Genomic DNA, 12,825 nt, shown 5'->3' with positions numbered 1-12,825 from the left:
TGATGCTCGAATTAATAATATAAGGTCAATAGATGCCCAATTTAAAAAAGGAAATGAAAGGGGAAGAAGCAAAAGATATGATATGCAGCTGTCACCGCCTTATGAGCACAATATTTTGTATGTAATAAGAATGTCTAGTATAACATTGAGTTTTTTAACCTGTGATGCTATTTTGCTAGCTTACATATTTGAGTTTTGAAAATTCAAATTGACAAGAATCTTAGCCGGATAAAAAAAACATTTGCAAACTGTGATATCTTGCAGTTGGTTCAAATGTTTTTAAATAAAAGGTAAATGTAATTAGAAACATTTAGAAACAGAGTCACAATATTGTTCAAATTCAGAAACAAAAATGGTCTGCACAGAGCCCTGACCACAATTTCACTAAACACCCTTCGGATAAACTGGAACTTTCACTGTCCGCCCCATTTTCTCCCTGACATCACAACCTATCTTCTATATTGCTATTGTGGCTGATTAAGAGAGAAAAATCCCCATAGCTATGTTACAAAATCTTTTGTAAAGTTTTTCAAGAAGAAGTTATAACAGCAAAGGGGAATCCAAGAATGAGATTCCCTACATCACTCCAAGCACAGATTGCACCAGTTTATGCTATCGTAATGTATATAATGTACATACAAATAGATATTTAGCACTAACGCATACCACTTTAATTTATTTAAAAAAAATATTCTCTACATATTTTAATAATCCAAGTTATATATTTTATGTGGTAGAATTTTTTTGTTCCAATTACAGTTTCTGACAAGCCACATGGAACTGCAAACGGGACTCACAAAAAGGCCAAATCTGTTAAGTGTACGATTAATAGTTGTCCCACGGACAGATTCTCTCACCCGAGCTGTGGATCTCTGCAGCTCCTCTAAAGTTACCATGGGTCTCTTTGATACCTCTCTGATTATTGCTGTCCTTGCCCGGCCTGTCAGTTTAGATGGACAGCCATGTCTTGGTACAGTAGGTGTGCAGTCGTGCCATACTTTTTCCATTTTTGGATGATGGATTGAACAGTGCACCATGAGATGTTTAAAGCTTGTGATGTTTTTATATGCTAATCCTGCTGTAAACTTTATCACAACCTTATCTCTGACTTGTCTGTTTTTTTCTGTAAAAATTATTTTGTAAACATTTGACTTTGACTTGAATTTAAGATGTGGCTAAAAATCTATCTGAAAAGAAGTGTTTGGCTGTTCGAATTTTAATTGCATTCAGGGGTGTGTGGCAGAACAGTACTGTGTCCCCAGTGTCTTTGTGAATACTGAGTTACAGGCCACTGGTGGCAGTTTGGCCCCTCCCACATACAATAAAAAAAGGCCACACAGGACTGTGATTGTTCCCTCTTGACCCCAAGTACCAGAATGATACATTAAGTTTCCTTTGTACTGGGGAAAGATTCAGGAAATCAAAGTTTCCAAATAAAAAAAACAAAACGCTATTGTGTGTGTTAACGATTGGTTATCATAAAAACATCATGTGACTTGCACCTGTCTTCATAAATATCTGTATAATATAAAGATATTCCATAAAATAGGTCATTTAATGTACCAGTTGAAAATAAAATAACACTACAGCCATGTGAAAGCTTCAGCGGAATTCTTTCCCACACAGAAATGCACTTATAAAAACAATGCAGAGATTGTTTATGGTTTCCAGTGAGAACCATGATTGTGTTGTAGAGTATCAGCTATTTAAAAAAAAATGTATGTACTTTGTTACAGTACATACAGTGCATCCGGAAAGTATTTACAGCGCATCACTATTTCCACATTTTGTTATGTCACAGCCTTATTCTAAAAATTCATAAAAAATTAAAAAAAAAATCCAAAAATCTCAAGTAAACTTTTTTCCATGTTGTCATTATGGGGTGTTGTGTGTAGAATTCTGAGGAAATTTTTTTTAATCAATTTTAGAATAAGGCTGTGACATAACAAAATGTGGAAAAAGTGATGCACTGTATATAATATGAACAGTATGTACATATTACATGGTTTATCAGAGTCACCCAGGGTAGTTAGGGAAATAAAAAGTCATGTTCTCTTTTTGTTTTACTGTTGTGTGACATACATTTTTTTTAATTACTATTTTGTCCTGTGAGGTGTACAGTACTCACAAAGCCCATGGGAATATGTATTTAAATAAAGAGCACTTACCATCATTGTGGTCTGCTGATCTGACATGATTATAGTATGCCACTGTATCCTCTGGCAAGGGCAGGCTTGAAAATTGAATAGTTAGAAACACACAAAAAAGACGGGGTGGGGGGGGGGGGGTAAATGGGGGCTTTTTTTATTTTATTTTATTGTGAGGGTCATATTGCTATGTCAAAATAGGGTCTTGATTTATTTAGCTTTGTGTGGTGCTTATGGGTCAGGTGCCCAAGAGCCTGAGTGGATATTAACTGGGTGTAAAGCCATCCTGTGGTGTTATATGCAGTTCCATTCTAATGGCCCAGACCCTGTAAAAGAAATGCTCTTATTGCAGTAGGTGAAAGCTTTAACAATTGCTCTGGGCCCTGTTTTCCCAAATGTATCACATTTTAGCTGAATTGTGCTCTTATTCCCTGACCTACTGAAATAGCATAGGCTTGTGTGTTTAAGAGAGACTAGAAGTTGTAAGTAAGTCGCTTCGGATAAGGAGACTAATACTGTAAGTGCTGTAAATGTACGTGTAAATGTACTGCATCATAAAATTACAATGACCTTACTTTGTAGAGATGTGAGAGTACAATGTGATGTGACGCTCACTTGTTCATTTAATAATGATTTTTGTGCAGTGCTGATATCAGTGCTTACGTTCAATTAGATAGCTTTAGTACAGTGTGTGCAACAGGTTTCTCATTAAAGGGGTGAGATAAGAATACGTCAAGGGAAAGTAGAAGCTTTGTTAATGGTTTTCATTCTTATTACCTGAGTGCATGATGAAACCAATGACTCTTCAGTCCCGTAGCTCATTGTTCATAGTGTTACTGAGAGTATGAAGAAAGGAAAGTAAGATGGTATCATGTACAAATCAAAAAGCACTTTTGAGATGGTATCATGTACAAATCAAAAAGCACTTTATTCAGTGCTTAGTAATTTTTGTTTTAAATGAAAGATTTTCATTTAAAACATTAATATTGACATATTAATGTTTTAAATGAAAATCTTTCATTTAAAACAAAAATTACTAAGCACTGAATAAAGACTTATTACATCATTAATATCATTTATATAGTAAGACTATGAGCAGAGGTTGTTAGTGAATCTTTATCAAAGGTAGCCAAGCAAGAATTAGACATTATTCCTAGACAGCATTAGACCTTAATCAATGTCCTTCAAGAGATTTACTCTATTACTACTTTCTTAAGCATCTTTATCACCGTAATTGGATTCAGAGTAATAGGACTGCCAACCTTATAAAGCATGGGCTAATTAAAAACATATTTAATTCTTTAGGGTACAACACACTCAAAGCATGCTTGTTTATATATGGTAGTTCAGGAATTATGAAATCTGCTCTCTGATGGAGCATTTAGTCAAAAGGTTGTAGTTATTTATATTAGTAAAATGCTTACCACAGCTGGTACTCCTTCTGAGTCTTGACAGTAACACACCCTGTGGCTTTTGCTGTGCGTTACAGTACGCAATGAAATACTTTCTGTTCCAAAACGAAGCAAACCTGGCACAGGTTTATGCCACCCTGCTGTTAAACCGTACAACTGTACATCAACCACATTATAAATAGCCATTCAGTGCATGAATTGAAAAAAAAAATATATATATATTAATAGAAAATTGTATGGCTTAGTATAAATATATAGTTTATACTCAATGTGCATATTTGCATGTGATGGGTGGACAAAAACGTTACAGCATTTGATTAAAAGTGAAAAACAAACAGGCCTGTCATTCTCAGTTAAAGGATAAACTACAACAAAAAACTGGCAGCATTAAGCAAATGGCTATAATGTGAGAAATGCATAGTGTGAGGAGTCAAAGTGAATGCTTAGTGTGTGTATCCCCAAAGACACATTTTTGATCTTGTACTGTAGATACTTTAGCCAGTCCTCCTAAAAACCAAACAAGCAAGCAACAAAAATGCATGTGTAAATACTGTACAAACTAGGTACTGTAACAAACAAAAAGAACCAAAGTATCTTTCGGGTGACTGATTTTAGGGTTTGGGTTACATTAGGTATAGGATTATTATTATTATTATTATTATTAATATTATTGTTGCATTAATAATTTTCAGTCAAAGGTCCCCTAAATAATAGTAACACAAATGTAAGTGTGAAACCCTCAAAGAGGACAGTTCTCAGTGCCCTCCAACTCATTAATGCGTTTAAGTGTTCACCACAGGCAGTGACCTAGAAATGAACAGCAATCCCACAAAGAGAAACATGAGACAAAGCAGCCTCTATCCCATCAGCATGGAATCCGCTCTGTCACACATATCACATTATACAGCACACTGAGGGCGGACAACCATTTTGAGTACGCGGCTCACTGGGGCTCATATCTGATCAATGGGCGTAGGGTGCGTGTGTATGGGGTTATGACCTGTTCCCACCAAAGAAAGTACTGTCAGTACAGAATAAATAATGGCTAAGCAAATACATCAGCACTTGACATATAGAGAACACAAAACCTATTTAAAAAATACCTTATGTAAGAAGAAAAAATGTATTTATTAAACTGTGCCAAAGATTTATGAATTGAAAGACTCGATTACTTTATCAGTCTGGAATAATAATAATTTTGAAATGAAATTCCTGTTGCACCTTCCATATGAATTATAATTAGTTTAAGGTAAAGATCTATAGTTATAATACTCTTGATCTTCACAATGATTTGGTGGAGCACAAATATATCACATGATATCTATCTATACAAAAAGAAAAAAAAAATATGATGGAAAAACAAAAAGAAATTTCTTTCTCAGGTTTAAATTGAATGTAATACTGTGTGTGTCTGGTAAGCTTAGCGGAGCTGTTCTATTCCTCTGGGGCCAGACATCCACAGTGCAGACTATAATTACCCAGCTCCAAATGTCCAGTACGCCAAAAAAAAAAAAGAAGAAGAAAAAAACACTTCCTTCATCTTTCCTCTCACAGCTAAGCCTTTTCTTCTGGCTGCCACTGATGTAAACAGACCTTTTTATTATGGATGCCTAATGTTACTCTGGCAACCAGCTTAAGACAATAGCTTCTCTGTGCCCTCATACTGTATAGCACTGATGTCACGTATAAGACCAACGCCTTCACCAAGACTGAATCTTTCAGTGTTAAGAGACAACTTTAGATAAGTTACAACAAAAGTTAAACATTACAACATAAGTTACAAAAACAGTGAGTGACCACAATTAAAAACAAATAGAACATAATAGATATACTGTAATTACTGTATATACAGTATGTGCCACAATTTGGTGTATACAAGTGTCACCACACTGCTTTTCTTTTGACATCCCTTTTTTATTATTACAACAATAGTTTAACTAAAATATACAGTGTCAGGTAAAGTGATGCAGTTTTTCCTGATACTAAGGATAGAGTGAAAATAATGCTTACATAGCAAGGCAGCCAGGATTAACGTTCAACTGACTCATATGAATCATCATTTACCATCGGCCATCAACATATTAACTACCAGCTATTTAACATTACTAGCCATAAGTCTTAAAAAAACTACAGTGTGTTTGCAAAGAAATTTACCATGTAAACTTTCAATTGTGCAAAAAAAGTGAGTTATTTCATAATCCCTATGAACTCCATTTAAACTATAATTAATGCTCATGGTTTTCTTCTGTAAACAGTAATGAGCAGCTACAACTAAGAAAACCTGTCCTATTATACCCATATTGCTTTATGTAGTTTATTTTGTTGCTAAGAATCTCACGTTATAACTCACATGTCATATCAAAATGTTCATAAAGTCTGAGCCCTTTATAAAGTGTGGTATGATATAACCGAGTGTGTAGAGCACGGCAGTGGTTGATATGTGTACAGTACGAATAAGGTGGAGCATGTTATGTGCACAGTCTCCTAGCAGTGTGTGCTCACAGATGTATAGCTAGTTGCCTCTCTGTGAACTGTGCTATAAGGCGAGAGCTCCAGTTCAGTAGTGGCCTCATTCTCATTGTTGTCACTAGTACCGTTAGACAACTTTGGTGGGCCACATTCTTCCAAGCAGCAGCAGCAGCAATGCAGAAAGGTTTTGCTAAAAGGCTGACAAAGCGCTAACAACAGCAAAGGTGTTACTGCACACTTGCAGAACAGCAGCATCTGACTAAGCATGTGCAAGACATCCAAAGTTTGCTGTGGCATTCCTACGGCCATGTATGCCAGCACAACATTGTAGACATTCTCAGGGATGACACAAAACCCATACAGGATAGCCAGAGCCACTACCGTGCAGTTCATCCGTCTCTCCAGGTGGATTTGCTCACGCTGCCCTCTAACGCTTGTCCTCTCGGCCTGGCGTATCTTCCGTGCTGTTAGCACTGAGCTGATGATGGTGAAAACAGTGGGCAGGCAAAAGTAGCAGCCAAAATGCCACCACAGACGGGCTCCATCATAAGTAAGTCCCAGCACATAAAGGGAGTCAGGGAGTGTTGTGGAAATGCGGATTATACAGCGCTCGCTGGGTAGCATCTCATTAGCCACCTCAGGGAGCTCCTCAGCAGGTTCCTCTCTCTCCTCTGTTACCAGCTGGTGGATCAGCAGCTCAGGCAGTGCCAGCAAAAGAGCGCCCAGCCAGATCACAGCCAGCTTCGCTGCAGTTGAGGCACAGTTCTCAATCGTCTCATAGTACATCCGCACATTGGATGCGGCTCGGAAACGGTCGATACACAATGCGCAAACGGTAAAAGTAGTTACACCTAAGGAAACCACCTGTAATGGAAAGACATGGAGAACTTAATTACTATCAACACCCATGTGAATATCTATCAAACCTAGCCAAACAAGATATCAAAAAATTACTTTTACAGTTTGGGCCATGGTATCTTATGCCCAAAAGGTACATCCTTATTTATGTTGATGTGCAGTATTCAGTTTACTACATGTAATTCACACCGTTGAGCTTTGCCCAGGTAAAACCATCCAAGACAGGTTTTTCACAGGCTCTATAACACTGGCTTTAAATGCACACTTGTCTTTAATAAGCCCTCTCAAAATAATCGAAGACAGGAAATAACTGAAAAGCAAATAATGAGCTTCTTCACTGTGCTCAAAAACCATCATCTAAAATAAAAGCAAGTGATGTTTTAAAATGTATGAAAACTTCTGAATACTGTCTGAATATCTGAGAAAGCCTGTTATTTGTTCAATTCTGCTATTAAGTCCTCACTAGGTACATGTAACACACTTCTGATTACAATCCGGTAAAACACATTGTGTTCAAAGAAACGTAAGTGTCTAGGAATTTTCAAACAAATAACACTCTCTTGTCTCTAATCTAGGTACACTCTTTCTACTCTATCACACATGATAAAGGGCAAAACATAAATCTGCTAGTCATGTGAAGCCAGCCATCACATCTTTTCAAACTGGTGCTTATGCAACTATTGACAGTCACAGGTGCCTGCAGGAGACAGGAACTGCACTCTTCTATATACATGATCTAACAGGAACCCAAGTTTTGTGACATTTACAGACAAGATTGCTCAGGTATGTGCTCTTAAACATCCAGCTAGAGATGGCTATGGCATTCCAACTAACATCAATTGGGTTTTCGCTGTACACTAACAGTCAAAAGTTTGGACAATACACTTCTAATTCCAATGTCTTTCCTGATTTTTATTTCTGTCTATATTTTAAAACAATCCTGAAGGCATCCAAAATATGCAATAATCTCCTTTGAACAGTTGATATTAAGATGTGTCTGATACTTATGCTCTGTAAAGCCTTTATAACGGCTCTTATCTGAGGTGCTGTTAATTGGTGATTTTTGAGGCTGGTAACTAAATGAACTTCTCTGCAGCAGAGGTAGGTTTTTGTTTTTGCTTTACTAAGATGGTCCTCATTAGAGCCATTTTCGTCCTGGTGCTTGATGGGTTTTGCAAATGCAATTGACAATACTGTTCTTACAAGATCTGTTCCAGAACAGCTGACCTATGTTGTTGTTACTTAATATAATTTGCGTTATTTCATCAATTTACGTCCCCAGTATCGTTCAAGAATGTAGAAAATAAATCACTAAGCAAAAAAACATTGAATTACAAGGTGTGCCAAAACTTTTGACTGGTACTGTAATTGAGATCCTCAAATACTTCCTGCTACTTCAATCAAACACATGGTTATACTGCGTATGGTCAAGAATTTAAGATTTGAAGGCTTATAGTCTGATTGACAGAATGACTGAAGGAAGGATAAAAAGAACAAAGGCAAATAATAGTGCAATATGATTTTATCTAATTACTTGGGTGTGAACATGTAAATCTAAAGCCATGAAAACCAATTTTTCAGGGCTCAATGCATTTTGTCTATAGCACTGTTGTAGCAGTCTCTCTAATCATTTCTAATTAAGGACTTGATTAGAGTCCTCTTTAGCATGACAACAGAGCACAATCGTTATCTACTTTACATAACAAGGCAGCATGGCCTCAGTTTTGTTATTATGTAAATTGAATTTGCTGCAGCTCGATATGTAATTTGTCTAAGCAAATAAAGAGAATTTAGTCCACTGTTAACGCATCCTGAATTACACTTCTTGGAAAAAAAAACGTTTAATAAAGCATAAGTCTTAGGCAAATCGGTTATTATGCGATTCAGTGCATGTCTTATAGCTGAGGACAAAAAGTAATGGTTGGTAGCAGTCGAACGCAATATATTCCCCTGTGTTCCTAGTGGAGAGGGTCATTTAGAGAAGCTTAATTTTTAAAGCTCTTATGTTAGGCAAGCATTTCTAACAGTAAGCAGGGCAGCCCCGTTACAAAATGCAAACAATAACCGAATAACTCATGCCACATTAAGCAAAACCACATATAACTCCTACAGGGATTGTGTGTCTCATTAAAAGATAAAATGAAACAGTTTAGGTTACTCTGAATCCATGCAATAGACACAAACTGAAACTGGTCTCCAGGCAGTGCTAGAGAAGATGGTGGGAAAATAAGATGAGGGTCTTTTGAATAGCATGGAGGGAAATAAGCTAGGGGTCTTCTGAATAGCATGGGGGAACCTCTCAAAAATTAGCATAAGCCCATTGTATCAGCCAGTGTGGCCTTAAAAAAAAGCTTAATAGAAAGAAGCAAGAACAATATTTGCAAGGACATTTCCATCCTTATCTGAAGACCCTAGATCCTATAATTTCTAGTAGTAGTATAATTAGAATCTCTGCTAAGCCATTTCCTAAAAAAACTCATATTAATCTTGACTATTTCTCGACAACCATAACTACATGCAACAAGTATGATGTAGGCTGAAGGCCTGGAGAATATCCACATCCAGACCATCAGCATTCACACACTGAGTGCAAAAAATTCGGAAACACCAAATACCCTAATCTGCAATCACCAGACTATGGGAGGAAACCAGAGTATCTAAACCCACAAAGCTTACCCACAAAGCTACTATTAAAACATAATACTGTAGCTTGAATAAATAAAGACTTTCTTGTCCTAAATAAAGCTGCTAATTTTACCATCAACTTTGGCATTTGACTTTGAAACCAAAAGCTGGTGCTTTTTCATTTGATTTTTGTGTACTGTACTGTAAGTAGAATCTCTAAGCTTATCATCATCATCTAACATACATAATCCGCTTTGTGGACGAGTTAATAAAAATTGGTTCCAATAATATTTTGGGAAGATCCTAGTTCAGTTTTCCATGAACATTTTATGGAAAAACATAATGTTGTCACTTGTCATAAATCATGTCATGTCCCAAAATCATTTCAGAAACAATCCCAACTTAGTTAACCAAAATCCCACACCTCCACATGGCAGAGGACCCTAGGCAACTGTTGGTATATGTTAAGTGAAGCCAATATTATACTGTATCGAAGCTCTTTTATAGTAACCACACCTGGGTTTGTCAAGTTTGACAGTTTTTAAAAGATTGACGTAGACCATACATGGTTCTCAAAATGTATACTGCATGTGTAAGAATGTATGTTAAAATGAAGAGAAAAAATAAAATAAAGTCACTATAGCAAATACAATGTTTCATATAAACATTGAAGTAACTGAATAACAACAAAGCTGATCCTGGGTACATGTCTACCTTTCTCAGACGCTAAGAAATATTAATGAGGATGCAAATGAAACATGACAAGGTGTCGAACTAAACTTTTCTTGGCAGATTCCATAAAAAGCTTGCATTATTTATTGATTTATTTTTGCGAGTTGGCTCTGTGTCCACCATTATGGTTGTTTTGAAGAAAATTATAATGAGGTCCCGGGTCATGTGGTCTTAGTGCCACAAAAGGGAGGTTGGTCCTAATTAGCATAGTAAAAGTACAGGCTGCACCAAACAATAAAAAAATATATAAAATATATATATATATAGATAGATGTCCGAGGCCGAGACAAAAACGGTATCACTCATCATTTTGATAAATATTCCTCTTATTTATTGTGTACTTGTATAGTCTGAATCAACCTTTAAATCAAAGAAAAATCTGAAATCTGATACTCCCCCCCCCCCATATTCTTCTGTTGACAAGCTGTTAATTTAACCCCCTCTCACTACTTCAGCCTGTATTCCATATTACTTAGTGCACGTCTCATTTCTTTTTATTATTATTATTTACCTCAAAGTAGGGTATAATTTTACAGGAAAGCTCTCCGAGCAGCCAGTCCTTCGTGAGCTGGTGGAATATGACTAAGGGTAAGCAGAAGAAGGTGATGAGGAAATCCCACAGGGCCAGATTGGCGAGCAGTGAGTTGGAGACGCTGCGCATGTAGTAATTATGACACACAGCGCACATGATTGCGATATTGCCGATTATCCCCGCTGTGAACATGATTACAGACACTATTATAATCGCGTACGCAGCGTAGGATTCTCCTGTGACCGGATGGAAGGGGTTGGGCAGGCCGGGACCTCTGGGCCGGGTGTTAATTGGGCCGAGGGGAGTGCTGTCCGTGTAGTCCTCCTCAGGGACGGTGATGCTGAGAGTAGGGGAAACCGTCGGCAGATCAGTGGGCTGCTTCTGAGCGGACGGGTTAGACAGCCTTCCCAACCTCTTAACTCCTGATCCAGGATCAGTCTGATCGGTCCGTGCGGCTCTTCTGGGTCGCTGATACGAACCGGAATCTTTCACATGGCTCGTGCCTGCATGGGAGTCAGGTGTTGTAGTATTTACGTCCGCTCGGACACCTGTAACATTCTGAGGCTCCAGGATAAAAGTCCTGAACAAACGCTCTTCCTGTTGTTCATTAAAGACTTTGCTGTCAGTTAGGAGTGACCGTGCGCTCTCAGTGCTGCTCCCGAGAGCAGGATTATTATTATTATTATTATTATTATTATTATATGAGCGAGTGCGGCTGTTATTCCCGAACGTGAAGTGGCGCGTGTACGCGATAACGGCCGAAAGTTCACAGCACACGAGCAGACAAAACAATGCTATTAACGGTATTTCCATGTTTCCATTAAACACTCGGATAAATCATACTCAAAACTGACTATCCAATCGTTAGCAAATCCACCGAGGACACAGACGGAGTTGTAGCCCCGGATGTCCAGTTCGTGTTGTTACTGAGCGGCCGAGTGATAAACGCTGCTGCTGCTCCGCGCTGTGTGTGTGTGTGTGTGTGTGTGCGGCTCTCAGCATGCTGATGGAGGAGCGCTGCAAGAGTTTTACTCTCTTCTCTACTCCTACAGCGCACGAGCCCCCCGAGCCCCCCGAGCCCTCCAGTCGAAAACAGCGCCGCCCTGCGGAATCACACCAACACTACACACCAGCGTCCCGGTACAGCGTACAGCGCGCGCGCGCACGCACACACACACACACTCTCTCTCCTCAACTTGTTCCAAGATTATTTTTCACCTAGACGCATCCAAACGAAATAGTACTACTTTCAACTCTAATACTCAATACATATAGCGTACTTTTTATTGTAGTATACTGTTTACAAAACAATATAAATTAGACTTAGAATCTCACTGCAATGCACTCTGGGATATCATCAGAAAAAGTTCTGATAAAAAAAAGTAATTAAAAAATTCTTAATAAAAAACGTTTAAAAAACGAGGAAATTATTTTCATAACGCTTCACGAACATATACAAATGTGTGTGTGTGTGATTTTGTCATGTCCGACATGCGGCTCTGCTAACGTGAATGACATAAAACTAAAATATTTTTTTATATGTTCTTATTGTCCTCAACAAATGATTTAATAGAATTTTTTTAATTATACCTTTACTTTCATCCTACATTATTATTATTATTATTATTATTATTATTATCAATAATAATAATAAAACAAGTGACGTCATGACCATCATTTTCTTCAGTGGATGTTAGAACAACTGCTGTAAATACATTAAATATTTACCTCAGGTTTCTCGCCTGCCATGCAGAAGGCCCGTGTTCAATTCTCACCCAATCCCCAAACACCACCCACTGGATGCAGTGCTGGTTCCAAGCCCGGGGAAAAAAAAGTATGGGCTGCGTGATAAAACCTGCGCCAAATTGTGAAAGGATCAGATGGTCCACTGTGGTGACCCCTCCACACGAGCAGCTGAAAGACCAACATGACCACAGATCAGCCACAATCAGGAGTAAATCCCCAAGCCTTAAAAACAGTAATGCACTGTCTTTTGACATCTTTCTATAGAACCGGCATTAATCTTTTCAACAATGTGAACTACAATAGC

The 12,825-nt window shown here is 37.8% G+C and overlaps 1 protein-coding gene across 1 annotated transcript; it reads right to left on the bottom strand.

The window, feature by feature from the left end:
• Positions 1–5,463: 5,463 nt before the first annotated feature.
• Positions 5,464–11,750, bottom strand: gpr37a (G protein-coupled receptor 37a). The gene is made up of 2 exons (XM_053486260.1): positions 10,755–11,750; positions 5,464–6,892 (listed from the first exon to the last, which is right to left on the bottom strand). The coding sequence occupies exons 1-2, from the start codon at positions 11,586–11,588 to the stop codon at positions 6,044–6,046; spliced, it is 1,683 nt and encodes a 560-aa protein (XP_053342235.1). The 5' UTR covers positions 11,589–11,750; the 3' UTR covers positions 5,464–6,043.
• Positions 11,751–12,825: the final 1,075 nt, after the last annotated feature.

The sequence above is a fragment of the Clarias gariepinus genome, chromosome 2 (genome assembly GCF_024256425.1).
Source record: "Clarias gariepinus isolate MV-2021 ecotype Netherlands chromosome 2, CGAR_prim_01v2, whole genome shotgun sequence".
In the NCBI taxonomy this organism is placed as follows: domain Eukaryota; kingdom Metazoa; phylum Chordata; class Actinopteri; order Siluriformes; family Clariidae; genus Clarias; species Clarias gariepinus.
The sequence above is the reverse complement of the archived record's forward strand: the minus strand, read 5'-3'. Positions and strand labels throughout refer to the sequence as shown.